Raw genomic sequence first — 26,109 nt, 5'->3', positions numbered from 1 at the left:
AACCGTGTCCCCTGCATCGGCAGGCGGACTCTCAACCACTGCGCCACCAGGGGAGCCCTGTTGCACCTTTTTAAAATAAAGCCTGAATGAAGTGAGAGTAGCACGGACATATATACGCTACCGAGCGCAGGGTGGTTGGCTGGTGGGAGGCATCAGCATGGCCCAGGGAGATGGGCTCCGTGCTTTGCGATGACCTGGAGGGTGGGGGGCCCGGGGGGTCGGGGCTGTGTGGGCATGTGGCTGATTCGCTTTGTTGTGCAGCAGAAACTAGCACGCTATTGTGAAGCGGTTGCACTCCAGTGAAGACCTATTTTTAAAAAATAATAACAACGATAAAAAGAAAAGCCTGTTCCCTGGTGGCGCAGTGGTTGAGAGTCCGCCAGCCGATGCAGGGGACGCGGGTGCGTGCCCTGGTCCGGGAAGATCCCACATGCCGTGGAGCGGCTGGGCCCGTGAGCCATGGCCGCCGAGCCTGCGCGTCCAGAGCCTGTGCTCCGCAACGGGAGAGGCCACAACAGTGAGAGGCCCGCGTACCGCAAAAAATAAGTAAATAAATAAAAGCCTGAAGAGGAGACCTTGGGTGTCTGATTTGGATTTGTTTAGACTCTGCTGCCATGTGCACTTGGTGTCCTTTGTCTGCATTCTCCAGGATGATACTTACCTTCTCGCTGTTACGTAACTCTATAGTCTAGATTTTTTATTCCTAAAACTCAGACATTAAATTTCATTCTTCTGTTTATCATACTCTTTCATGGATATGTATTTTATCTATAAGTGATGCAGCTTTATGTATTTGCTTTAATACTCTTGACTATAGGGCTGACTTCTGATTAGCAATTAAATGAGTCTTCATTTGAAAAAGAATGAATGAATTTGGCTGTATTTAAGTCAGAATTCTGTTTCGTGTTAGAGTTGTAGAGTGGCAACATTGAAGCACCTGGTGTAATCATGGTTTCCTGTCTCTGAACATGGTAGCTAATCCTGCCACCGTATCCTCATGCCCCTCTTCTCCCCTAACCCTGCCAAAAAAACCAACCCCCAAACAAAATAACCCATACTATTCCTCGCAGTATATAATGGGATTTGTGTCCAATACACTGATGTGAACTAGACCCTAAACAATTGCTGGACATTTTGGTTAATCTTTATTTATTAAGCAGCAAGTCAGGCAATCAAATCTATGTAAAATTAGCAGTAAATGTCATTAATAAATCCTTACTTTTTAAAAGAAAAATACTTAGTGCTTGAATGTTAATTTTCATAACTTCCTTTACCTTGTTTTCATAATAATCAGCATTTTTGCTGTAAGTTTATGTATTAGGTATAAGCCAGTTTTTCAGTTATCTCTGTGTATTCAGAGTCCAGTTTTGGGACTGTAAAATTAATATTCTGTTTCTTATGTAAATAATTAGGTGGGTTTTTTTGTTTTGTTTTGTTTTTTTAAAGAATAGGACCAGTGGAATTGAATCACCTTCTTACTTTCTAGCATTTTGGCTGCAAATACTCAAGGAACAAAGTTTGAGGTTGTTAGCTTAAATGGGATTGTGTGTTTCTGTTTTGTTTTATTTATGCCAGCTGTTTAAGTGTATTTAGCTAATAATGCAGGGATCTGCCTGCATGCAACATTTCAGTAATTATCCCAACTTTTGTTTAATGTGCAAATAAGTTTATTCTTTAAGATTTGATTCCCCAAATGAAAATCATTGTAAAAGTAGAAGTTCTTACTTGGTCTACCAATTGTATAGTAACATATGAAGCTTTATAGCAGAGGAAAAGGCCGTTAGAGACTGAAAATAAGTAATTGTGCAGATTTATTCCTTATTCTTTTTTTTTTTTTTTTTTTTTCTTTTGCGGTATGTGGGCCTCTCACTGTTGTGGCCTCTCCCGCTGCAGAGCACGGGCTCTAGACGCGCAGGCCCAGCGGCCATGGCCCACGGGCCCAGCCGCTCCGCGGCATGCGGGATCCTCCCAGGCCGGGGCACGAACCTGCGTCCCCTGCATCGGCAGGCAGACTCTCAACCACTGCGCCACCAGGGAAGCCCCAATTTATTCCTTATTCTTTATAATTGGTGTAGACATGATTTTCCTGTCTCGTTAAAAAAATATTTGAGGAATATGTTTTAGGACTAAAAGAGAACATGTTTATTAATATATTTAAGTGGGTAGCTTGATGGGCGGTTTTAATATTATAGTAAATAATATAATGGAACTCCTTTACAATAATGTTCTTATGTTCTCTTAGCGCAAGAGACCCATACAGAAGGTAGAGACGGGTACCTCGAGTCAGAGTGATGTTGACATGAGCTGGATTCCTCAGGAAACTTTGAATCAGATCAGTAAGTACGCTTACAGGCTCGCCTGGGAAACTTTTCTCTTAAATGGAAATTAAGTATCTTAGATTTGGCAAAAAATGCTTGGTCAACACTCATCTTTTCATGGCTTGTACGAATCTAATATGATGAGCAATGAATGCATCACATTTTTATTCTGTGCACTGTATTTATGCTTTAATTTAGAAATGCTTCCACATCTGCAGTTTGTATACAAGTGTGTGAATTCTCTATATTCCTAACCTTTTTCCTGTCTCTCTTCTTTCCTGTTGCTTCAGTGCAGAGTAGGAGAGGTGAGGCAATTCATCTTTTTAATGGTGTTTGTTGTGGTGTTGGGAGCTGTTGTTTGTGAATACTTTACAGTAAGTTTATTGAATAAGGGAACGGTTTTCTATCACCATATTTATTAGAAAAACTGCCACCTACCCACTCTTTTTGAAAGAATAACCTACAGTACTGCCTGATAGTTTACCTAACGTATATTTCAGTTTTTATTATATATGCAGTTGGTTAAATATTAATCTTTATAGAAGAATATAGATTTTTTTCTCCAGTTGTAATTGGACTTTTTAAAAACATTTACCATAAAAGCAGTACGGCTTCATTGCTTTTTTTAAAACAACTTTTAAAAATTTTATTTATTTATTTATTTTTGGCTGCGTTGGGTCTTCGTTGCTGCACGTGGGCTTTCTCTAGTTGCAGTGAGCTGCTGCACGTGGGCTTTCTCTAGTTGCAGTGAGCGGGGGCTACTCTTCGTTGTGGTGCTTGGGCTTCTCATTGCAGTGGCTTCTCTTGTTGTGGAGCACGGGCTCTAGGCGCACGGGCTTCAGTAGTTGTGCCCCAGGGGCTTACTTGCTCTGCGGCATGTGGGATCTTCCTGGACCAGGGCTCAAACCCGTGTCCCCTGCATTGGCAGGTGCATTCTTAACCACTGCGCCACCAGGAGGTCCTGTCCTTTTTTTGGGGCGGTGAGGGGAAGAAAAAAAGTTCAGAGATAACCTCCTGGCTCCACGAGTCCCATTTTCCATAAATAATTGGTACTTACGTGTTAGTCTAAGTGTTTTCTATACGTGTACCAGCTCATATGTCTGTTGTGTCTGTGTGTGTTTACACAGATGGCATCATGTGACACACAGTTCTACAACCTGAGTTCTTGTGCCTTGGATGTCTTTTTTTGATAATTATATATTTACCTTATTCTTTTTAATAACTACATAGTATTCTTTTACAATTCTTTTATATAAATGTGTCAGAATTAAGCCTACTCTATATTGAAGGATGTTTGTTATTTCCAGTTTTTTGCTCTTAAGATTAATACTCTAATGAATATTCTTAATATATAAAATTACGGGCTAATTTAAAAAATTAAGATGTAATTGACATATAACATTAGTTTTGCATGCACAACATAATGATTTGATATTTGTATAAAATGTGAAACGATTACATCATCATCTAGCCAACAGCACCCCACACAGTTACAAATTTTATTTTTCTTGTGATGAGAACTCTTAAGATCTGTTCTCTTAGCAACTTTCAGATATACAGTACAGTGTTGTTAACTATAATCACCATGTTGTATATTAAATACTTGTGACTTATAACTAGAAGTTATAAGTTTTGACCCCCTACTCCTACTTTGCCCACTCTCCTACCCGGGATAATTTTTTAAAAATTAATTAATTTATTTTTGGCTGCGTTGGGTCTTTGTTGCTGTGTGCGGGCTTTCTCTAGTTGTGGCGAGCGGGGGCTACTCTTCATTGCGGTGCGCGGGCTTCTCATTGCGGTGGCTTCTCTTGTTGGGGAGCACAGGCTCTAGGCACATGGGCTTCAGTAGTTGTGGCTCGTGGGCTCTAGAGCGCAGGCTCAGTAGTTGTGGCGCACGGGCTTAGCTGCTACATGGCATGTGGGATCTTCCTGGAACAGGGCTGGAAACCGTGTCCCCTGCACTGGCAGGCGGATTCTTAACCACTGCACCACCAGGGAAGTCCCTAGGATAATTTCTTAAAAGTAGCAGAGCTAGGTCTAAGATTATGCACATTGTAATTTTTATGGAAAGTGTTCCATTTCCTTCCCGAAAGGTGGTGCCAACTTACATTCTCAGTAATGTGTAATATTGCCCGTTTCTCCTCCCCTCTTACTAATCATTCTCACGTGTTAAGTATAATAAAATGTTTTAATCTGCCAGCATGTTACAAAATGGTATCTCATTTGCATTTACAGTTAGGAATGAGGTTTGGCTTCTCTATGCATATTTGTTGGCTACTTATTGTTTCTTTTCCTGTGAATTGGCTGTTCAAGTTCTTCTCAGGTTTATAAATTGACTTGTCTTTCTATGTTGAAATGCAAGTGCAGTCTGGTAGGTGCTTTAGTAAGAGCACAGGAGGGGCCTTCTCCAGGTAGGAGAGTAGGGAGATCATTCACAGAAGGGGTTGACATTGGCCAATTCTTGAGTTCTGTGAGGGGGAGTCTTTTTTATGTGCTCTGCTACAGCCTTCTGACTTTCCTTCTAGCCAAATGGCAGCCATCGGATACCTTAAAGCAGAGAAATAACAAATTCATGTTTTTTGAAAAAAATTATGTGATAGTCTCATGGAGGCTGGCTAACAGGTGGGAGCTAGTGGACCCAGGGGTACCAGCCAGGTGATTTCAGCCAAGCATATGAGGGCCCTACCCATTAGGGCCTAAGCTAAGGCAGAAGTGAATGGGAATAAAAGGGAAGAGAAAGGTATTTCAGAAGTGGAGCTGGTTGGGGTTTCAGTGGCATTTTGGTAGTTGCAGGAAGGGAGGAGTCAGGGTGCTCTGAGTTTGGGCAGCTGGATGGAAGATGGTCCCATTAACAGCAGGGACTCTAGGAGGAGGAGTGTCTGTGCACAAGGAGAGAGGGGTGTGCGCTGGATGCGCTGGGTGCGATGCGCTGGGTGCGAGGAGCCCGTGCAACCCCAGTGAGCGTGTGGAAGCGTGTTCGGAGCACAGGCGGGCCAGGATGCGGAGACACTGGCACAGAGCCTAGGCGACAGCTGAGGGTCTCTGCAAGGACAGGCTTCCCACACCAACCGGCATTCCGTGTGGCGGGAAATGGAATTGGGCGGAAGTGTAGACCATGGCCTCTACAGTGCAGCAGGATTGCTTGTGTAGACTGGAAGATTGGCTTCATAGTATCTTTCTCCCTGACCTGTTATTCATGAACTTAAAAGCTGAGAATTATTACACTTACAGAGCAAAATTCCAATCATGTATAACTGTCCTTTCATTCAGTAAGTATTACCTACAGTGTCATAACACTATGCTAGGTTCTGAGTGGTATGTTAAAAAGAAGCTAAGAATATATGTATTACTGTTTTTCAGAGTTTACATTTCTGCTTGAGGAAAGGCACATATGTGAAATAGTATGTGATTATGTGCTAGAATGAATAATGTGGACAACTTAAAAGTTAGGAAAGGGGGATCATATTTAGAGTCAAAGGAAGTCTTGTTGAAGGAGAGAATATCACGTGTGTTGGGTGATGAGTCTCGTTCGGAGTGTAAAGGAAGAAGGGTGGTTTGAAACAATTTGAGCCCATTACTAAGAAGTTTTTTCTTGTATGTTTTGCATTTCAGAGTAGGGTGCTTCAACTTCCCTGAGGTCTTTTAACTGTAAGTGACAGGTTAGCTGATTTTAATAGAAAAATTATAGGATCTTCGCTAAATGCTGTTTCATATGTGTACATAGGGAAACCTTCATCAGAAGCTGTAACTATGAAGTCTTCTGTGTAATGGGACTTTAACTCAGGGATCTGTTAGAAAACTGTGACATGTATCTCATTAAGTAAAAAGAAGTCCATCTGAAAGTTATTTATATAATATTTCCCCACAGGTGAGGTAGGAAATTAGATTATGCAGTCCGAGAAAGTGGAAAGGGACCAGTTTAACTTTCTGCTAACATCTTGCCTTTCTCTTTTCTAATATGAAAAAAGTTGCAGTGAGTTACCATTTTACTACAATTTAGTCTTTTTTTAAATGGGCAGGGAGGCATTTTCCGATCCGCCCCATTTATTCAATATGAGACATCATGTTTAAGGTTTTCTGTTTTTTTTTTTTTTTAAGTTTTTTAGGGTTTTGGGGGGGTCAGAAGGAGGTGGTTTCCTTTGATGACTGAGAGCACCATTATACACATTTCGTTGTTCTTTGCTCAAATGAAATGCCACTTTCTAGGCTGTTGAGGCATTTGGAGCCATTTTCCCCAAAGCTGGATGACTCTAGGCTGCTGTCTGTCTGTCTCGTTTGTCTGCTGCTTAACTCTGATGAGCTAGACATGTGGGAGGGGAAGGTTTTAGACTCACTGTTAAGGTAAGTTGGATCGGCTGTCTTCCTGATGGAGTGAAATCCATGTGTGTTGGACGAACAGGCTTTGCAGGTTCTCCGAGGCTCTTTTTTGTGTATTCCTGTATTTAAAACCCTGCTGCAGGGGGTTGACATTGTTGGGAGTCAGTAATGACCATTTCACATCCATAGTAACAGCTGTGTCCACACAGGTGGCTGTTAGATTGTGAAGCATTTTTTGAAAAAAAAAAAAAGATTATTCAGCTGCTGCTTGTATTTAAAAATTATTTAGGAGTAGAAGACGCAGTAATTCGTAGGCGAACCTTTCTGAAGATTTGATGAAAGTTGTAGGCTTGCTTTGTCGGAACAGTGCTGCTTTGCTCAGCTTTAGGCACTGGAGCCCCCAACACATCATTACCAACCTACTTAATAAAGCGCTGAGGCCAGCTCTCACGTGATAGTACAGTCATTATTCTTAAGCAGTTTTTAAAAAAGAATTTTTAGCTTCTAAATATTCTTTGTAAACATTTACTGTGTATTTTAAGCTGGAAAAGTAATTGTAATGTGTAACTTATTCCGCAAGGAACTTACATTCCTAATAGGTTAGGTGCTCCTAGAAAATATGAAAAAGACAATGGTCAGAGAGAAGACAGTCTTTCACCTTTTTTTAAAGAAACTTCTAGATGACTCCTTACTGGATAGAAGTGGAAGAAACTCACCACCAGTTTATTTTTTGCTTAACAGACCACACTAAGACTCTAATATAAGAGAAAAAAGTAAAAAGATACTGCTTATGTGTGTAGGATGCTTTTAATATTGATGTACTGTATAATTTCTTTTAACCTGCTGCTCATTTCAGGTAAATTTATGAAATTACCAAAAATTATGCAAACTACGTGGCGCTCGCTGCCTTTATAAATATTAAGTCTTTAATTTGTAACCAATATAAAATTTTTATGCTATTTGTAAAGAGTTTACTTATGTATGTATCACGTATAAACATGCTGAGCTGTAGAATTCAGGAAGATTTTGTATGGTAGCTTCAACATCACAGTGATCAAGATTAGATCTTTTCCCACCCTAACTGCAAAAAGATTTAATTGACATATAATGAATGACACATTAGTTCCAGGTATACAACATAATGATAGATAACTTGTACACATTGGAGAGTGGTCACCATGGTAAGTCATCATCTGTCACCATACAGAGTTACCAAAAATATTTTTGTGTGTGATGAGAACTTCTAAGATTTACTTAGCAGCTTTACAAGTATGTAGAGTTTCATTTTGAGTTACCTCTTAAAGGATTATTTTAAAAGGTTAGTGAAAAAACCTATGCTAGGTAAGAGGCATTTATTATTAGATGGTCTTCTTGCATGTGTGTCGTTTTCTTAATGGTAAAGTTGAAGGAAAATGCTTTTGAATTGAACACATACATGACAGCCAGGCAAATCAGAACCTTCTCTTTTCTTCCAGATAAAGCTTCACCCAGAAGGCTGCCCCGGAAACGGGCACAGAAGAGATCGGTGGGATCTGATGAGTAAATGTTCTTTGTGCAACAATTCGGTCTTTACTTAACCCGCCCTAATGTTTTTCGGCCTGATGGGAATTAGTGCAGAGAAGCCATATCACCACAGAAGGCAACTACTACTTATGTGTGGACTGAGCAATCAGAGTCTGTGGCGGTAACATTGCTGAAAATGCACTGCATTTATTTTTCTAAAGTAACAAATTTGGTTTTTTTAAAACCATTAAAATCTGTGTGAGTGTGTGTGTATGTATGTGAGCAGTTGGTCTTACCAGAATCACTGTTGAACTGTCTGAAGCATGCCTTTAGAATACTAACTATAATGCTATTGTCTCTTCCTTTTGGACATTTTCTGGCATTTCCCCCCAAAACTCAGCATTTGCCCGGTATGACTGCAGACGTCCTGCCCTGGACTGTTTTTAAAGAAAACAATGTTTCTCCTTTAGAAAAGCGCAAGTCCCGCTTGATGGCGCAAATCTGCATGTTGTCGCTGTTCTACAGCTAGTGTTCTAAAGGCGCGAGCCGGCCAGCTGCTTTTTAGCCGTAGAACTGTTTGGTATTTTGCTGCTGTTTACTGTAATGCGCACCTTCCGAAACCTTCCCAAATAAGGTCAAGGAATTTGGGGATCTCTAGCACCAAAATTGTGAAACATGAAAATTCTGGTTTTGATATATATAAAACCAATGGTTTTGATATATAAAACCAACGTCACTGTCTTTTTTTTTATAAGAAAAAAGGTAACATGTGGAAACTGAGTTGTCCACTGTTCTATTTCTGACCCAAGAGATAAAGCTCTGGGATTTTTAGACCACTCTGTTTGTTTTTTTAAGAGAGCATTTTTCTCTCCTTAATAGAAGCATCTTGCTTTAGAAGAGTTGCCTTGGTCTACAGACTAAGCAAACTTCCAACTAATCCTAAACCTGTTAAAGCGTTGGATAACTTTTAATGGTTAACAGTTGTTAACCGATTGTTTTTTATCTAATCTTTGGGGTATTTTGGTGGTTGATTTTTTTTCAAGTTAATCTGAAGAACTCCAAATTTTTAAGCACTTAAGATATCAGAACCAAAATTAATTGGGCTTCATAAAATCCCTCTTAGTTGCCCTTGCCCTAGGTAGTAAATTAAGTTTGGCGTTACTGTCAGGCTGGATAAGCAGCAGAGTAAAACAGTACGCACACATCCAAGGCTTCGCCCTCTGTCTTCAAGTCATATTCTCCCACATACATTTTGTAAGGGAATGGTAAATGAAATTTTAGTAGCTGTGTAATTCCTGATCTGTCTTCATTATAATGAACTGATCCCTCTTTGCTATAATCCCCACCTGCACCCACTCCCACACAGAAAACAATGAAGCAACACAAGTGAAAAACCTTTCCAAGTTGCTTCAAGTCCTCATCTGAGCCAAAGACAATGACAATAAAAACAAGTTACTGTAGTGCTTTCCTGGTGGCACAGTGGTTGAGAGTCCGCCTGCCGATGCAGGGGACACAGGTTCGTGCCCCGGTCTGGAAGGATCCCACATGCCGCGGAGCGGCTGGGCCCGTGAGCCGTGACCGCTGAGCCTGCGCGTCCGGAGCCTGCGCTCCGCAGCGGGAGAGGCCACACCAGTGAGAGGCCCGCGTACCGCAAAAAAAAAAAAAAAAAAAAAAGTCACTGTAAAGCTGTTAACCGCTTTGCAAGTAGCGCTAAGGTGTCAAATTAACTATATTGGCAATGCTAAGCTAAAGAAGCTTTCTATACCTGTAATATAAAGTGTTTTGAGTTTTTAATTGGGCTGTATGATCAGTAGTTTATTTTGGAAAGCTCTGTGAGCTCTAAGAAACTGCATGGTTTTTATTTGATGTAATATAGGAGACCCTCCACCTTCTCAAGGAATATTGATATATTTCAAAACATTTTTGTGAATGTCCAAATTTGTGAAATTACTAGGACATAATGAAGTAAGGTGTAATCAAAAAATTTAAATGACCTCTGCAGAGCATTTTATTGAATTCCTGGTGATACTTAGGCAATGGGAAAGCCACGCTGAGTTACAAGTGCCAGGCCTTCTGACTCCTGAGTAATCTGCCTTACCTGCACTAGACCTTCCTACCTGAGGTTCCAATTAGCGCACGGAAATTACCTGTCATGTTTATTTTTTAGCACAGATTGGGAACACTAAATTCTTGAGTCCTCAGATGCCAGGGGTCTCTGTAGTGTCAGTGTTTAACAGAAACTAACTCCATAATGAATGGAATTCAATTCCACACATGGTTTGTTCAAGCACACTTACTTAATAAGTAGCCTGTTTTTTAAATGTCTTTTTTAAATGTAAATATTTGAAGTTTTTATTTGTTTTGATATATTAATTTGCTACACCAACTACGGTTTCAGAATTCATCTTCTGAACAACTTGGTTCCAGAGTCTGTAAAATGAACTGAGAATCTTGTGTATTAAACCTGTCACTGGGACGTGTGAGAATAGTGTGTTCATAAAGCATGGATCTCACCTTGGTTGTGCAGCTGTATCATTCATTCCATGGTCTTACGTAGTAAGTGACTTGTAAGACTGTTCCTGCCCCCTTGAAGAGGGAAATGGTACCTCCAAGGTAGAAGCCTGAGGAAAACAGAAATCAGAAGGAAAGGATCATTGACTTGACTCTAGTGAAGTTTTTCATTTTAAATAAGCTTCAGAAAATAGTGACTTTGATAGGAGGAAAAGGCAAATTTAGATCTTAAAAAAAAAAAAATTTAAAAAGCCACTGACCTGAAGGTGTGTTTGCAGTTCATGAGCCTGCAAGTGTGTTTTGGCTCTATTGGGAAGAAGCAGACGGTGGTGGTGTGATGTTGAAGCCTCTCCTTAATGACTGGTGCTATTTTGGAGGCACAGGAGTACACAAATGCCACAGTATGTGAGGCCCTTCTATAGCAGTCATCTTTCGTGGTACGATGATATCCATACCCTTAGGATGAAGGAAAATCTTTTTGGCTATAGAGCATCTAAATAACGTAATTTGTTTTTTAACCAATGAACTTGGCAGTACACATCATTTCTGCAAGATTTTGATAAATTACACCGTTGCATTTGAAGACATTTCCAGATACACTTGAAGTAATTTACCACAGTTTTGGATGGCATCATTTATAAGCTGTAAAATGAATAAATTTGCTCTAATTTTATTAAATAAAATCTTACTTTTCTTTGAACTAGTATCTCCAGCTTAGTGAAGAGCAACCCGATACATAAACAAGACCCTGGTTATTCAAGTGAATGCAATGTAGGTTCTGTTGTCAGGCTCATCTGTGTAAGATCATCATCCTTAGAAGAGAAAAGGAGGGAAGAACAAAACTTGGGGACTGAACATCTCAATAATTTCTTCAGGACTCTTACTCCTTTTTCATGTCCACAAAAGGCTGGACTTATATAGTAGTTAATTATATAACCTGAAGTTTTAGAGTTTTTTTTCTTTGAGATTTTGGAATCATAAAGGAATATGATCAGGGTTTGGGTACCATTTAGCTGCTTTTTAATTTTTTTTAAGGCAGTAGGAAAGGAACTCATTTATTAAACATCAGCCCTGTAATGTGTTCCATTGGGCCTTTCCATTTATCATCTCATAAACCTTCACAACAACCCACTGAAAGAAGGTGATACTGTTCATTTTATACATGTGGGAAAACCCGAAACCTCTGAGTTTAAGAAGCTTGTGCGAGGTTTCGTACTGACTGGATTCAGACCCGTCTTACTCTGGATCTTAAACATTCTCTTCCCTGCACCAGGTTTAAGATGGAGACTTTATAAAACCAGGCATTCGGGCAGCTTAAACAAATACTTGGTTTTCTAGAATCCAGTAACTAGCAAGTTCAAATAACCTCATGGTTATTTCAAAATCATGGTTAAAAACATTTTCTTCAAGGTGGCTTTTCTAGTTTTGATTGAATTTTCAAGGACTGAAGGACTCACCTTCGTGTTAGAGGTGAGAGTGATGAGCTCCCTGTTCTTGGGCTACACACACAGGGGGATGGAGCTGGGAAGCGGGTTAGGTATCTGTCGAGTCTTCCTGTTCAGACAGCGGTTTCCCTCCCTCAGTAGGGCACAGTGGAGCATTGAAAAGGAAACCTAGCATCACCTGGAGAACACAGGAAGGACAGCCCTTATTTAAAGTTCAGAAATCACAGCCAGAGATGATTTGGCTGGGCCCTTCTTGATCCCCTGCTGCCCCTCATGTAGGTTTCTGTTACGGTACCTGTGAACGATTGATCACCTCATCCCGTCTCGTTGGCCTGTCTGCTGGGCCGTGATCTTTGTCTTGCTGGCCTTTTGTCCCCGGCTTCTAGTTCACAGCCCTCACGTGGAAACCTAACACAAGGGTTTGAAGAAGACAAGAAAACGTGGGCCAGTGTTTACTGGCCGTCTTCCAGAGGACTGGACTCCTGATAACCCAGTATCTACTGTTGGCAGTTCTGTGAGGTTGAACAGAGAGAGCTGGGGTCGTGTGTGGTGTGCCGGCCTGGGGATCAGGACGAAGTCGGCCCCGGCCGGGAACCAGTGGTGACGGTGAGAAGGCAGCTCATCTCTGGCGTCTCGGGGTGTTTTTTACATTGAGAAATACCTGGAAGTCCCAGTTTGATTCGTACCTTTGCCTAATACAACGTTAAGTGATTTTTCTCCTTAAATCTAGTTTACTTAGCAAAAAGAAATAGGACTGAGGTGTCGAATGGACTCGTGTCGGTCTGCTTGAGTTCAAATCCCAGCTCCCTCTTCTGAGTTGGAGGCACTGGGCTTCAGCCTGGGGTGCCTGACCCCCGGGGTTACCAGGTGCCGAGGACACGGCCTGGCACGTGGGTGAGCGATGCCACAAACGCCGTGTCGCAGGAGCGGCCTGTGAAGCGCGCAAGGCAGGTGCGGGTAGTGCCTTTTGGGCTTCGTTGTGCAGTGATGGTTAAACTCGACCGAATAGAAGAGTGAAACAGTATTCGTCTTTAATGAAGAAGTAAACGCCTCAAGATGGACATGTAAGGGGGCAGCTCTAATAACGGGTCTACTAACGAGCCAGCGTCACGGGGCTGCCCGGGCGTCAGAGCCTGCACACGCAGCTCCCCGAGCACCTGGGGAGGCTGCACACGTCCCAGTGATGCCATCGCCCGCCGTTCAAAAAACATTTGTGAAACGCCTCTCAGCATTTCTTACAGCCTCAGACTGAGCCACCCCAAGATAATCGGTCTTGACGTGTTTTCAGAAATCCATTGGTCCGATCATGCATCCGAATCACATTTGTCAAACAGGTGCTCGAGCTCTAAAAGCACGTTACGGAGGAGCGTGAGGACGTGCTAGTGGGCAGCGGCGCTCGGGGAGCAGATGCGCGTCAGGGCGCCGCGCCTCCGCTTCGCACGCCTTGTTCATCCGCCCGGCCCGCCGGCTCCGGCCCGGATCCCGCAGATGCGCTGCGCCGCGGGGGACGCACAAGGTACCTTACCGGGTTCTGGTCGCGCCACGTAGGATTTGCTTGGTAGTTCCTCTCTGAGGTAGGTTCCTTCGGTGGAAGTCAGGGTACCTGTCAAGCGTATACGGGAACGCCCGGCCGCCGGCTCCAGTCTCCCGAGTACGCGCCGCCATCGCCCGCGGGGCGGGGTCCTCGGCGCCCCGGAGAGCGGGCAGCAGGCTTGCGGCCCCTGCGGCGCCGGGCACTTGAGTGTCAGAGTTGCAGTACTTTCCGGTCTTGCGTGACTTTCTCATCCTGTTCACGACCGAGTGACCGTCTCACAGTTAAAGCACCGCTACGTTTTTAAAATGTGCCCCTGCGAGGGGTGGCCTCTGTCCCCACAGAGTGGAAGCTTGACCCGGAGCAGCTGAGGCTGCCGTCCTGAAGCTGCAGGGCGCACGGTGGCGCGAGGGTGGCTCCAGTGGGGGACCTGCCTTCGTCGCATTCCTCCCGGACAGCACACCTGGTGGCGCCTGAAGACTCTCCTTTCAGGGACCAGCGGCGAGAGGTTGTGGCCGCCCCGCCGTGTCTGTGCCTCGAGGGCTTTCCTGCGCCCGCTGCCCGGGGCGCCTCCGTTCCTGGCACCAAGTCCCGTCTGCAGCTCCTCGGGAGACTCCCGGCGTGGCCTCCGTCCCCTCGTCCCGGCTTCTGTCCTCCCGTGCCCCTGGGCGGAGACCTTTCCGTCCAGAGTCCGGCGTGTCCTCTTGCCCCTCTGGCTGTTCCGGTTCCGGTCCTCCTGGGCTTCGGGCTTCCCCTTCACTGGGCCTTCAGTCTTCTAACTGCTTTTCAACCCAGCTTCTGCCCCAAAGGCCTCTCCTGGGATCTCCGTTCCCTCCTCGCCAGCCTGTGCATGTCCGCTCCCCGGCCTTGACCTGTGCGTCTAGCTCCTGGACGCCGGCCCTTGGATTCCCCCTGCCCTTCTAACTGCCCGTGATTCACTTTCACTTAAATGTTTTACTGTAACCCCAAACCGACAAGGCACAGATACGTTTATTTCCTCCATGACTCTCTCAGTCTGACTTCTTGTCCTTCTTCAGTAACATGACTCCTGTTTATCCAACATTAAATCTTCAAGAGGCCCACCAGGTACATTGATTTGCCCTTAAGTATTTAATACATTCTTACTAATTCACCTCTGCTATGAATTAAATTAGATTTCAGTTCTCTCCATTTCAAAATCTTAACAACTTAAGAACTTTAAAGAAGTCCGAATCTATTCAGTATAGGCAAAAATACCGCTGGTTCAAAAGACTCCCTTCTTTTTACATTTCCTACTGCACTGCAAGAGGTCTTGGGTGTTTGCTATTTTAATTCTAGCGGGCAGTGTATTTTAGTCAGGCTGTTTATGACAAAACGTTCTTCTGCAGTGTGGGTTTTATCTGGTGACTGTGAGAAAGTTATCTGGCCACCTTTAGGACTGACTAGTTAATGAAACATTTGAGAAAAGTTCCTGCTCAGTGAGTTATCTGGAAATCACAGTTTTTCCAGTTTGGTAAACCCAAGAACACCCTTTTTTCTTGGTTATTTCCATTGGTCCAACCTACTGCCTAAACTCGTCTTCAAACGCATCTTTTTTTTAAAAAAATTAATTTATTTTTGGCTGCGTTGGGTCTTCGTTGCTGTGCGTGGGCTTTCTTTTTAGTTGCGGTGAGCGGCGGCTACTCTTCGTTGCTGTGTGCGGGCCTCTCACTACGGTAGCCTCTCTCGTCTTGGAGCACCGGCTCTAGGTGCACGGGCTCTAGAGCGCAGGCTCAGTAGCTGTGGCGCACGGGCTTAGCTGCTCCACGGCACGTGGGATCTTCCTGAACCAGGGCTCAAACCCGTGTCCCCGCATTGGCAGGTGGATTCCTAACCACTGCGCCACCAGGGAAGCCCCTAAACGCATCTCTTTATTTGCATATCCCTAATTAAGGCTGATCTTGAAAGGATTTGCGTTCAATACAAAATGATTTGTAAAGTACCAGTGCGTTTTACTGCTAGGTCTTCGTCTTTGCGAAGCACAAAGTGCATCTAAAATATTAAGCAAAGAAAGGAAGCTACGATCTTGATCTTAATTTCCCTCTGGAATTTGTGAAAAGCTTTACATATTTTCAACCTACAAAATTTAGACATTTCAAGTAACAAGTTTTGTCTTCGAATGAAGAAGATTTAAGATGAGCTTTACAAGTGCTGTTTGGCTGTGAGCTCTTTAGACTTTTCAAATGATGGTCATAAGACACCCCCCCCCCCCGACACACACACACACACACACACACACGTGTGCGCATATTAAGTTTCAGTTCCCAGTAATTAGAGACTGCATACTCTGACCATTTAAACGTTTTTAAGTAGGCAGAGATGCCTCTTTGGTTTAACTTCATCAGTATATCACTGAGTCAGTACCGAACATGTCCTTCTTTTCATGATTTTGTTGTAAGTGGCAGAGCTGAACTAATGTGTTCTTCATAGAAACAGGAACTTTGGATTAGAAGCTGTGCATACTCTGGCCTTTTAGTCTTTGTAACTGTAATATTTTTAGTCTTCTCTGCTGAAAGGAAATGAATCAAAAAATATTAGGGCAGTGAGAACGAGCATTTTAATTTCTTCTCTACAATATGCTTGAAACACTCAGTATTCAGTAAATTTCAGATTCGTCCAGAGTCTATAAAGAAATACACAAAATGCTAGAGCAGCTTTTGTGGTAGAGTGGTGGATTTTTTTTTCCTTTTCAAAGTGTTTGTAATGTGCTTATATTTTAGAATGGAAGAAATAAATGTAAGTGTTAAATTTATTTGAGCCTCCTACGATGAGTATAATAATTGCGATGGCTGTGGGCAGCTTGGCTGTAGCCCAGCAAGAAAGTGAGCCCATTCGAAAACTTAAGATGTTTCTGTCGCTTTACATACTCAGAGAAAATCAAGACAGATTGGTAGAAAATCCTCAAAAGATGTTTCCTTGGACGGCACCCAGGTTTGCTTCTCATCTGTTACGCCTTCACATTAATAAACCACCTGCACCTCCATCTGGGCCTGTGTCAGCCTGTGCTCGGCACTGCCGGTCCTCCCAGCCCTGGTGCCCACACGGCCCCACCCCCCGCCGTGGCAGTGACTCCCTCTGCCCAGACGCTCCCTGCATCGGCGCCCCCCGCAGCCTTCCGTCGTCAAGGGCGCCTGCCTCCCGATGCCTCGCACCACCCTGGGCGTCGGCCTCGTCCCTCCCCGCTCCCTGGCCCTTCCGCTGCCCGTCACCCCCTTTTCGAAGCTTAAGCTTCGGGACAGCAAGAATTTCCAGTTACTGGGTCCCCAAGTCTTGGAATGGTACCTGGCATGTGGTAGGTGTTTAATAAATACGAGTTAACCTCACAGCCCTGCAGTGAAGTAGGTAACACCGCCGTTTTGCAGATGAGGAAACTGAATGTACGAGTCCAATGACGTACTGAGACGCGGTTGACTGTGAAGTGGCAAAGCTGAGACTGGAACGCAGGCTGGTCTGTGTCCAGAGCTTTCACAGAATTCTGTTGCCTCCCTCGTAATACAGAGGTTCTCCCGGTGGCCGCCCAGTCCCCATTCACTGAAAACCCTGGAGAAAGGAGGTCGACTTGCCGGCCTCATGTGCGCAGTGAGGATTCTAGGGAGGGACCGGGGCTGCAGCTCCACCAGGAGGCATTTACCAAACAGAGCCAAGGAAACTGGCAAGCGAGTGCCCAGGAGTTGCCGGGAAGTGAAATCCCATGGGTGAGTTCCAGAAAAAGGAAGTGAAACAATAGGGGTGTCACAGCCGAGCTTCACACAATCAAGTTAGTTCCCAAATCGTGAGTGAACTTGTAACCTTAAATAGTTTTCGTTAAACGTATAATCCGAGCTTGGCAAATTATATCAAGTTGAGACAATGAGATAAGCTATCAGAGGTGACAGCTCCAAAAGGAGAGGTCCAAGTCCGGAGGCTAGCTGTGTCATTAAGACTTAAAAAAAAAAGTTGCTAATTTTCTTATAAGGGAATAGTTCACTATTTGCATCATAACTTTAAATCAGTAGTACTCCTCCTCTGCAAGAATCCTCCAAATGACAGGGAAACATTTTCAAGCAGAACCCTAACTCCCAGGCCCCCTGAAACCTGTCTGCGCAGGTGTGTTCTGCTGCCCTCTGCTGCACATGGGTGGTACAGCCATGACGGTTCATTCCCAAGGCATCGCCAGAAAGACTCAGGAGTTGTCCTCCCCTAAAGCAAGCCAACTACTCCAGACACTGCAACCCACCGGCCTGGGCATCCTGTGCTCCACCCCCACCCCAAACCAAACGTGGGACTAAAGTGAAAATAACTGCTTTTGGTAAGACGTCAGTGAAGTGACTTGGATTCAGCTGAGTGATCATGTCACCTGGAGAGCTGGCCACACACAGCACGTGCTCTCTGGAGCCTCGTCTCCCAAGAGGAACTTGGTCTCAGACAAAGCCACTGCCCGTCTGCTCTGCCTGCATCACGTCCACACACACACGTGTTTACTTCGGATGCACTCGTGAAATACTTTCTCTCATTGGACAGGAGTATGATGGTTAACAGCCCTTGTTTGAATCCAGACTCACCCACTTAGCAATCTTACACAAGTCACCTAATTGGTCCCACCTGTTTCTTCTTCTCTAAAATGGGGATAATTGTAACTAAAATTATTAGTTATTAACGTTCAATGAATGTAAAGCCCTCACTATATGCCAGGTGTTTGGCTGGGTTTGTTAAAGATACTGCACGTGAAAAGAAAGCTGACCCCAGTGCCTGGCCCAGAGTAACCTAATTTCCACTACTAGGAATGTATTTTTTCCTCATTCCATAAACAATGTTCATTTGTCAGCCAACTGAATACCATCATTATCAACTTTTTTTCCCTAGAACTGTGAAATTCTGTTTAAAAGGTGTGGTCCTGATATTTTTCCTGTACTTAATAGAGCCTCATATAATATTCGAGCTGGAAAGAACCCAGAGTCATCTAGGCCGGCTTTCTGGCCACCTGGCCGGGTGGCCGATCCCATCTGTGGACAGCTCAGCTAGCAGACAGTTCTCGCTGGAGCCCAGACCGACTGCCTTGCGGTCTGTGTCCTAGTTCTGCCTTCCGGACCATCTTTAAAAAATCTGCTTTCTCTCCCTTACAACTGTCGTGTGTGTGTGTGTGTGTGTGTGTGTGTGTGTGTGTGTGTGTGTGTCCGGATCATCTTTAAAAAATCTGCTTTCTCTCCCTTACGACTGTCGTGTGTGTGTGTGTGTGTGTGTCCGGATCATCTTTAAAAAATCTGCTTTCTCTCCCTTACAACTGTCGTGTGTGTGTGTGTGTGTGTGTGTGTGTGTGTGTGTGTGTGTGTGTGTGTGTGTGTGTGTGTGTGTAGACCTCTATCACTCCTTCCTTTGTCAAAAATCTTTTATCCAGGCTCAAGTACAAAGTAATAATAACTACCTCAACCTAATTTTTTCCCAAGGAAACAGTGCCTTTATTAAAATGATGGGAATTGTCTGCCCACTTAAATCTTTACCTATTTTATTGAATAATGGAAATTAAAGGGTCCAAAATGATTGCTTGAGATAAAGGATGAAATCATTGCCATTCCTTCGCCCTCCAAACGAACCACTTCAACAGTTATTTCTTGCTCTTAGGCGGCATTCACCAACCTTGCTGCCCATAGGATTGGGGGTGGAGGAGGGGGGGTTTGCTTAGGGCGCCGTGGCCAGAGCTGCCGATTTCCGCTCCGGGCCGGTGCCCAGGAATCTGCATTTTAATACCCGCCACCGGTGCTCCCACAACTGCACTGCAAAACAGTCGCCAGGAGAGTCTGGGTCTCGCTTGATGGTCCTGCTGGCTGCAGAGCGGTGAGCCGGCCTGCCCTGCTTGCCCTCGGGAAGCCCTGGACTAGCTTGTGGCAGGACAGCGCACGCGCCACAGCCAGTGGTGTCAGCCTGGACCTGAGTGGCCCCCCTGTCCTTGGACAGAAATGGGGCTGCTTCACTGCCCCCCCGCCGTTGTCTCCTCTCGTGTTGGATGCCTGAGGCCAACTGAAAATGGTGGTGGGACGCGGCCCTGCCCCGGCCCTGGTCCCCAGTGGGTGGGCTCCCCACGGTCGGTGAGCAGGGGACACACGCGGCGCCCACGTGGTGGCCGTGCCTGCGGTGCCACCGCTGGTCCAGTCCCCCGAACCCCGGCCACGAGGCGCCACCGGGACCCTCGGCGATGGCCCGGTCCCTCCCGCGGCCTGCAGGAGCCCGACCCAAACCTCTGTTGCGCGTCTCTGAACCCAAGCCCGCACCGCCCCTGCTGAGCTGCTCGGTCCGTCCCCGCCCCCAGCCTCGCACGCCTGCCCTCCGCCTACACGGGGGCGCCGGTGCCCTGCCCTCACCTGCCCGTCCGGCACCGAGTCTGGGAGCAGCCTTTAACTTTCATAGTTTGGAACTTGGAGAGAAGCTGCGAAACACTGCAAAGGAATTCCCCACACCCTCCGCCTTCACCCAGATCCTCAACTGCTGACTTTCGCTACAGACACACCTGCACGAGACGCGCACCGTCCCTGACCCCTCCCGGGAACAGGCACGCTCTCTGACCGGGGGACTAGCCACACTGCTGCAGTGACTGCCAAGCCACAGGCCACGGCCAGCGCTCAGCACCTGACCCAGCACCGCCCCCGGCCCGTCCTCCTGCCTTGGGAGCCCGTCCGGGTTCACGCGTTCCGTGCACTTGTCACGTGTCCGTGGTCCCCTTGGGTCTGGACGATTCCTCGGCCTTTCAGGACATGGGCGCCTTGAGGCAGTGCGGGCCGGTAGCTCCGCGTGTCCGCGGCCGGGCCTTGTGTGCTGCGTCCTCGTGACTGGGCTCAGGTCACGTCCTTTGTTAGGAGCCACGCGGCAGGGCTCCCGGCCCTTCCTGTCCATCCCTGGGACGTGGGTTCGGACCGCGGGCAAAGGTGGGGCCCTGCGTGCTTTCCCGGCCCCTCCTCCTCGAGGAAAGCTTCCCGGCACCGGGGCTAGGTCAGCGGCCTGGCCCATCACGCCCCGGGCACCGGCCGCCCTGCCCTCCCTCGGGCTCCCAGTCCCGACCTGGCACAGAGCGGTGCTCCACAAAGGTCCGCTGAGTGAACGGAAGAATGAGGGAGACTCTCTGGGAGCCGCTCTAGTTCCAGAGCAGAGCCCCCCAAATCTCTCCGCACGAGCCTGGGTGCGTTTCTGCTTTACGCCTGGAGCATGGCTACGCTTCGGCCTTCGCTTCATGCCGGATTCTCACTCAGAGCATGAAAGTCTGACTAAATCCCAATACAGATTTCTTCTGGGAGTCGCAGAATAGACTAATTTTAGAAACTGGACCCCAATCCGAGACTTCTCCATTTGTTTCTTCATGGGGGGCGGGGTGGGAGGAAGGGGATTCTCTGGGGCTTTTGTCATTCGCCCCGGCCTCCCTGCGCCCCCGACCCCGCAGGGAGGCCGCCCAGGAGCTGACCGTCTCCCTTTGCTGTTTCAGACGCAGGAAGGGGGAGGCTCACTGATGTCACCAGCCCCCCCGCAGCGCTGCCACCCCCTCGCCACGCGGGCGGGGCCCCGCCACCGAGGCTGCTTGCAGCAGAAAGACGCCGGCCCCCCTCCTGCACCGCTCTGCTCCTCGTGAAGGCTGGGACGGCGCTGGCCCCTCGGCGGGATCTGCGGAGGAGCCACCGACGGGCTGGCTGTGTGGCAGAGCTCAGCGGCCTCTGCGGAGCAGCTGCTGTGCGGTGTCGTCCTCTGCCCGCGGGAGGATGGGCCACCGTCCCCACCGGCGAGGACGCGTGAACCCGGGGACCCACGCCGCCGGGTCCTCCGTTTGGCCTGCGCTTCCCCGTCACGGGGACGGTGACCTGGGCAGGATGCCAGCCCGTGATGTGGTGGCTGGAACACACACCTTAGCGGCCGCCGGTGTCGACTTAGGGGATGTTCAGAGACGAGCCGGGCGGGGAGGGCTTGGTGCTGAGATGAGTGATGCTTCGTGTGGGCACGCGCCCAGGTGACGGGGCCCTTCCCCCAAGCGGAGGCCCGCGTCTGTGTGTTGGGCTCACAACAGGCTCTTATGCTGACGTGAACTGAGTTGAACTGCACTGAATCGAATTGGATGGAAATAAATTGAACTGAAAGGCTACCGACAAGCATCCGCCTCTTGCTGAGTGCCAGGCCCCGGGGGTCAGGGATGCACAGGACCGTCCCTGGTTCCTGTCTTTGCACCAGCCAGGCCGTAACTGTGCGGCAAGAGCATGCCGGGCCGGGGGCGGGCTGGGAGGGGGGCACGAGAGGCGTGGGACTGTCGGGGGAGATGCTCTGAGCTGAGCCTGCAACAGCAGAGCGGGGGGACGTGCAGAGACACACTCGCACGGAGGAAGCGCATCTCAGGGGTGGCCCGTAAACCTCACGTGTGGAATCACCTGGAACATCCCCCAGACCTACAGCAGAGTCTCGGGGAGCTTGGCCCAGGGATCTGCATTTTCAAACAAACTCTACAGGTGGATTCAAAGTTTGAGACTCGCTGAGGGGAGGGGGTGACAGGGGGCCAGGCAGTACTTTTCAGGGGGTGGGTGCGTCGGGGTCATTCCCGAGCCAAGAGACACTTCAGAGCACGTCGGCCCCCCTGAGAGGCTGCTAACTCTCTCCCACACTGCGCCTCCGCCCTGGAGTCTAGGTGTTTGCTTTGCTGATTAGCTCCCCGGTGGGTGAGGCTGCAGCTGGCACACAGGTTTGGAAGATTCCAGCCAGAGCGAAGGAAGCCCCATGGCTCTTCTGAGGCTCTGGGGAGCAGACAGTCGTGATCCTTGGGGCACTCAGATATGACCAGATGCACCTGCCTTCTCTCCACACCCATCCCAGGTCTCAGGCCCAGGAGCACGGCGCTCAATACAATCACGAAATGCCTGGTGCCCCCGGATCTGAAAGTGAGGCACCCGAGCCACGCTGCCCAGGGGCCCCAGCCGGGCAGGCTGGAGGTCTGAGATCCAGGCGTCGGCAGGGTTGGTTCCTCCCGAGGCCTCCCCCTCCTTGGCGCATAGATGGGCATCTTCTCCCCGTGTCCTCACACGGACCGTGCACACACATCCCTGGTGTCTGGGTCCAAACTTCCCCTTCTTATAAGAAGACCAGTCAGATCAGATTAGGGCCACCCTAACTTAATCACCCTTTGAAAGGCCCCTCTCCAAATACGGTCACATTCCGAGGCGCTGGGGGGGACACAATTCAGCCCATAACAGGCAGCATTTCCTTAGCTATGACCCTGATCATATACATGGTTAAGGGCTTTGATTGTCTAAGTACCATCTCTCAAGTTGAAGCTGCCCTTCCTTTCCTTGTGGTCCAATTAGCTTTATCTTCAGATAAACATGTAGCATTGGCAGAAATTTTTAGATTTCTAAGCAGCTTTTTGGTGAGCCTCTAACTCTAGTATCAACACAAAATTAAACCCTGGGTCCAGAGCTTCCCAGCCGACGCCAACCCTGCAGTGTGACAATGCAGAAGGCCTTGCCCAGCACCCCTGGGACTCCAAAGGCAAACCAGGACCCTCATCAGCGAGCGCCCCTCACCCACGCCCTGGGCCTCTGGCGTCTCCCGCCTCCCTCGATGGCTCCTCGCGGACCGCAGAGGAGCCCAGGCCCCGCCAGGCCAGCGCTCGGGTGGGGAGCCACTGTCGGAGGGAGGGACGCGGCGCAGGCTTGGCTGCAGCAGTCCCAGCTGCGATGCCCCCTCCCCGACTCAGGGTCCCCGCTGCCTTTCAGAAAATGGAAAATCTCCAAACGAATAGATGACGGATGACAATTTTGCGTAGCGTGTGGAAGCACTCACAGAGGTCATGTCCGGGAAACTATGAAGCCTTTCCTCTATAATTAGAAGGAGGAGGAAGGCTTTTCCGTCCCCAGCTCCGTGTGACTACGGCTGCCACCGCCCCGGTCACGGCACCCTCGAAGGGCCTCCCTCTCCCCACATGTCCCTGGTACAGAAGCTGAGGGTCTACTCAGTGAAGGCCTCAGGTCTCAGGGAGGCCTGGGGACTATTACTTTAGGCGGCTTCTATGCACTGGAAGCTCTGTAGGTACCTGATGCTTTGGGAAATGGGCACTTAACACCCATTCTGGAGATAAAGACATCAAATCCAGAGAAGCCGAGTCACCGTGGGGCTGGGATTTGAACCCAGGTCTGTCTGGCTCCGAATCCCATCAGCTGTCCCTGTGTCGCCCTCAGGACACCCTAGGCTGGGCAGGTCCAGCCTTCAGCACAGTAGGAAGCTCCGGGGAGCTTTAAAAACTCCGCGTGGAGCCCCACCCCCAGAGACCGTTTAATGGGCCTCAGGTGAGGCCCCATCGCCAGATGACAGTCCCCAGGTGACCGTAATGAGCCGCCCAGGGAGAAGCCCGGCCTGCCACGCGCAGCACCTGCGAAGGTCGGAGCCACAGCATATGCCCCCTGCCCCCCCGCCAGTGGGTGGACTCATTCACTGAGAACTCGCATGTCCACGTGGCCCGGGCAGAAGCCCCAGTCCTGGCGCTGACCTGCTTGACAGATGAGACCCAAAACTGTGTCCCAGACAACATGGCTGCAGGGCCTGCCCACCTGGGCTCTGTCCCCATCTGCAAAACGCACACCCCAACGTGCAGGCGCCGGGTTGAGGTTTGGAGGGGACACAGGATAACTGCCCCACGCGTCCTCCAGTCTAGCTGAGGAGACACAGCTTAGCTAAACAAAAGAAATGGGGAAAAAGGACAAATACATTCCACCATATAAAAAGAACCAAGCAAGTGCCCAACTGGGGGGTGTCCCATCGGGTGTGTGGGCCCGAGCGACGGTGGGCACAGGGAGGAAGAGACAGGTGTTTGCTATCGAGAGAAGGGCTGATTGTGAGCCCTGCCTGATAGCGCGCGCGCGCGCGCACACACACACACACACACACACACACACACACACACACACACACACACACACACACCCCACACAGCGCCCCCCCCCACCCCCCACCCCCGGCTTCAGCGCGAAGTAGGTTAACCTTTTTGCACGGCCAGAGAGAGTGCCGTTTCGCGGCTCTGCAGGCACAGGGAGCGTGGTTTCTTTGCCCCAGGGGTAACCCCATAAAGCTGCTTGGAACCCCCTTTCTTCTCTCTCTCCCCCTCCCCAATGACCTCAGTGATCCCCAGAGCTTCAGCTCCTACACAACTCAAATCCGGCTGCAGCGCTCACCTGTCCCCTGAGCTGCAGACGCCCCACCTGGATGCCTGCCCACTGGACGCCCGCAGTGGGCCCCGCAAACTCCCCCTGCTCCTGGCGACAGCCCCACCCCCAAGTCCTCCTCTGCGGAACTTTCCATCCGGGCAGCTCAGGGACAGCCGACTGGCCCTCTGCTCCAATACTGGCATGTGAACCAGAGATGGGCATGAGGCTCCGGCCAGAACGGGTCACTCCCGGGTCCCTGGTGAAAAGGAGCAGAGGAGTGGCTGAGCTGGGGAACAGGAGGGGGGCGGACGGGGGTCAGAGCGCGGAGAAGGCGGCTCTAGCACCGGCCCTGGGGTGCCTGCACCGCCGAGCGCCAGGAGCCCTCCCGGTGCAGCCACTAACACTATCCCATGTCTGCATGAGCCGGTCCGAGCTGGCTTCTGTCCCTTTTTGCCATCAAAGGCTCCTCGAACAAGATGAGCCCACGGCCTCCAGGCCCAGCGACCGGCTCCTGGCCGGCCCCCCGGCTGCCGTGGTGGCCGCCCCGACCCGCACCCCGGCGCCTCGTCCCCCCGCGGCGCCCGCGACCCGCTGCACCCCTCCATCCCCCTCCAACCCCCTCACCTGGGTCCGGACGACTTCAGCCATTTCCTCCCTGGGACTCCCGGCTCCGCTCCGCCCTGCGCTCCGCCGCGGGATGTTTCTAGAACCAGCTCTGATCCGACAATCGACCTTCATCGACCCCCTCCGGCCTCCAGGACCGCGCTCTCGACCACAGCTCTAATCCGCGGGCTCACGTGCGCTTCTCGCTGTCCCCGCCAGCGCCCCGGCCCGGGCCACTCAACGGCGTCGTCCCCTCCGAGGGCGACTGGCCTGCGCCTCCGTCCCCCCAGGGCCCCCCAGACCCCGAGGCAGCGGAGTCTGCGCCTCCCTCACCCTGCGGCTTCCTACCAGGCTCCGCAGGCCCCGGGCGCCCGCAGGTGATGCCTGAGCGAAGGAAAGAGGGATCCACCCACCACGTGCCTCCCGGGCCCTCCCCGCCCCGCCCCACCAGCCCCGCCCCGCCCCACCAGCCCCGCCCCGCCCCACCAGCCCCGCCCCGCCCCACCAGCCCCGCCCCGCCCCACCAGCCCCGCCCCGCCCCACCAGCCCCGCCCCGCCCCACCAGCCCCTCCCCTCCCCTCCCCACCCGCCCGCCCCGCCCCTCCCCTCCCGCCCCGCCACGCCCAGCCCCGCCCCGCTTCCAGCCTCCCTCCGGGGCTGGAGATCAGCGTGATATCGTTGGGAAGCTCACCTCCTGGAAGCCAATCTGCACGCCTTTCTGGCTC

The 26,109-nt window shown here is 49.1% G+C and overlaps 1 protein-coding gene and 2 long non-coding RNA genes across 7 annotated transcripts in view; 1 reads left to right on the top strand and 2 right to left on the bottom strand.

Moving 5' to 3' along the window:
• SSR1 (signal sequence receptor subunit 1) overlaps positions 1-21,735 on the top strand; it is a 32,667-nt gene extending 10,932 nt beyond the window's left edge. Inside the window, exons 7-9 of one of the 2 annotated variants that reach the window (XM_060023687.2) lie at positions 2,243-2,336; positions 8,111-8,174; positions 21,091-21,735. In XM_060023687.2, the coding sequence (XP_059879670.1) occupies positions 2,243-2,336; positions 8,111-8,174; positions 21,091-21,115 (183 nt within the window). In that variant the 3' untranslated portion in view covers positions 21,116-21,735. Of the gene's footprint in view, positions 1-2,242; positions 2,337-8,110; positions 11,350-21,090 lie in introns of those variants that run through there. The other variant, XM_060023688.2, reaches the window with a different exon arrangement.
• On the bottom strand, positions 2,343-10,758 carry LOC132432852 (uncharacterized). 3 transcript variants are annotated; one of them, XR_009521008.1, is made up of 4 exons: positions 10,653-10,758; positions 6,956-7,245; positions 6,653-6,848; positions 2,343-3,284 (listed from the first exon to the last, which is right to left on the bottom strand). It is a non-coding gene; the product is annotated as an uncharacterized lncRNA (long non-coding RNA). The 3 variants fall into 3 exon arrangements; XR_009521007.1 differs by lacking the exon at positions 2,343-3,284 and adding an exon at positions 3,291-4,865; XR_009521009.1 differs by lacking the exons at positions 2,343-3,284; positions 6,956-7,245 and adding an exon at positions 3,291-4,865 and having other exon boundaries at positions 10,653-10,751.
• LOC132432851 (uncharacterized) lies at positions 11,338-25,752 on the bottom strand. Of its 2 annotated transcripts, XR_009521006.1 has the most exons (4): positions 25,406-25,752; positions 12,390-12,502; positions 12,107-12,272; positions 11,338-11,461 (listed from the first exon to the last, which is right to left on the bottom strand). It is a non-coding gene; the product is annotated as an uncharacterized lncRNA (long non-coding RNA). The 2 variants fall into 2 exon arrangements; XR_009521005.2 differs by having other exon boundaries at positions 11,457-12,272.
• Positions 25,753-26,109: the final 357 nt, after the last annotated feature.

This window comes from Delphinus delphis, chromosome 10 (assembly GCF_949987515.2).
Source record: "Delphinus delphis chromosome 10, mDelDel1.2, whole genome shotgun sequence".
Classification (NCBI taxonomy): domain Eukaryota; kingdom Metazoa; phylum Chordata; class Mammalia; order Artiodactyla; family Delphinidae; genus Delphinus; species Delphinus delphis.
The sequence above is the reverse complement of the archived record's forward strand: the minus strand, read 5'-3'. Positions and strand labels throughout refer to the sequence as shown.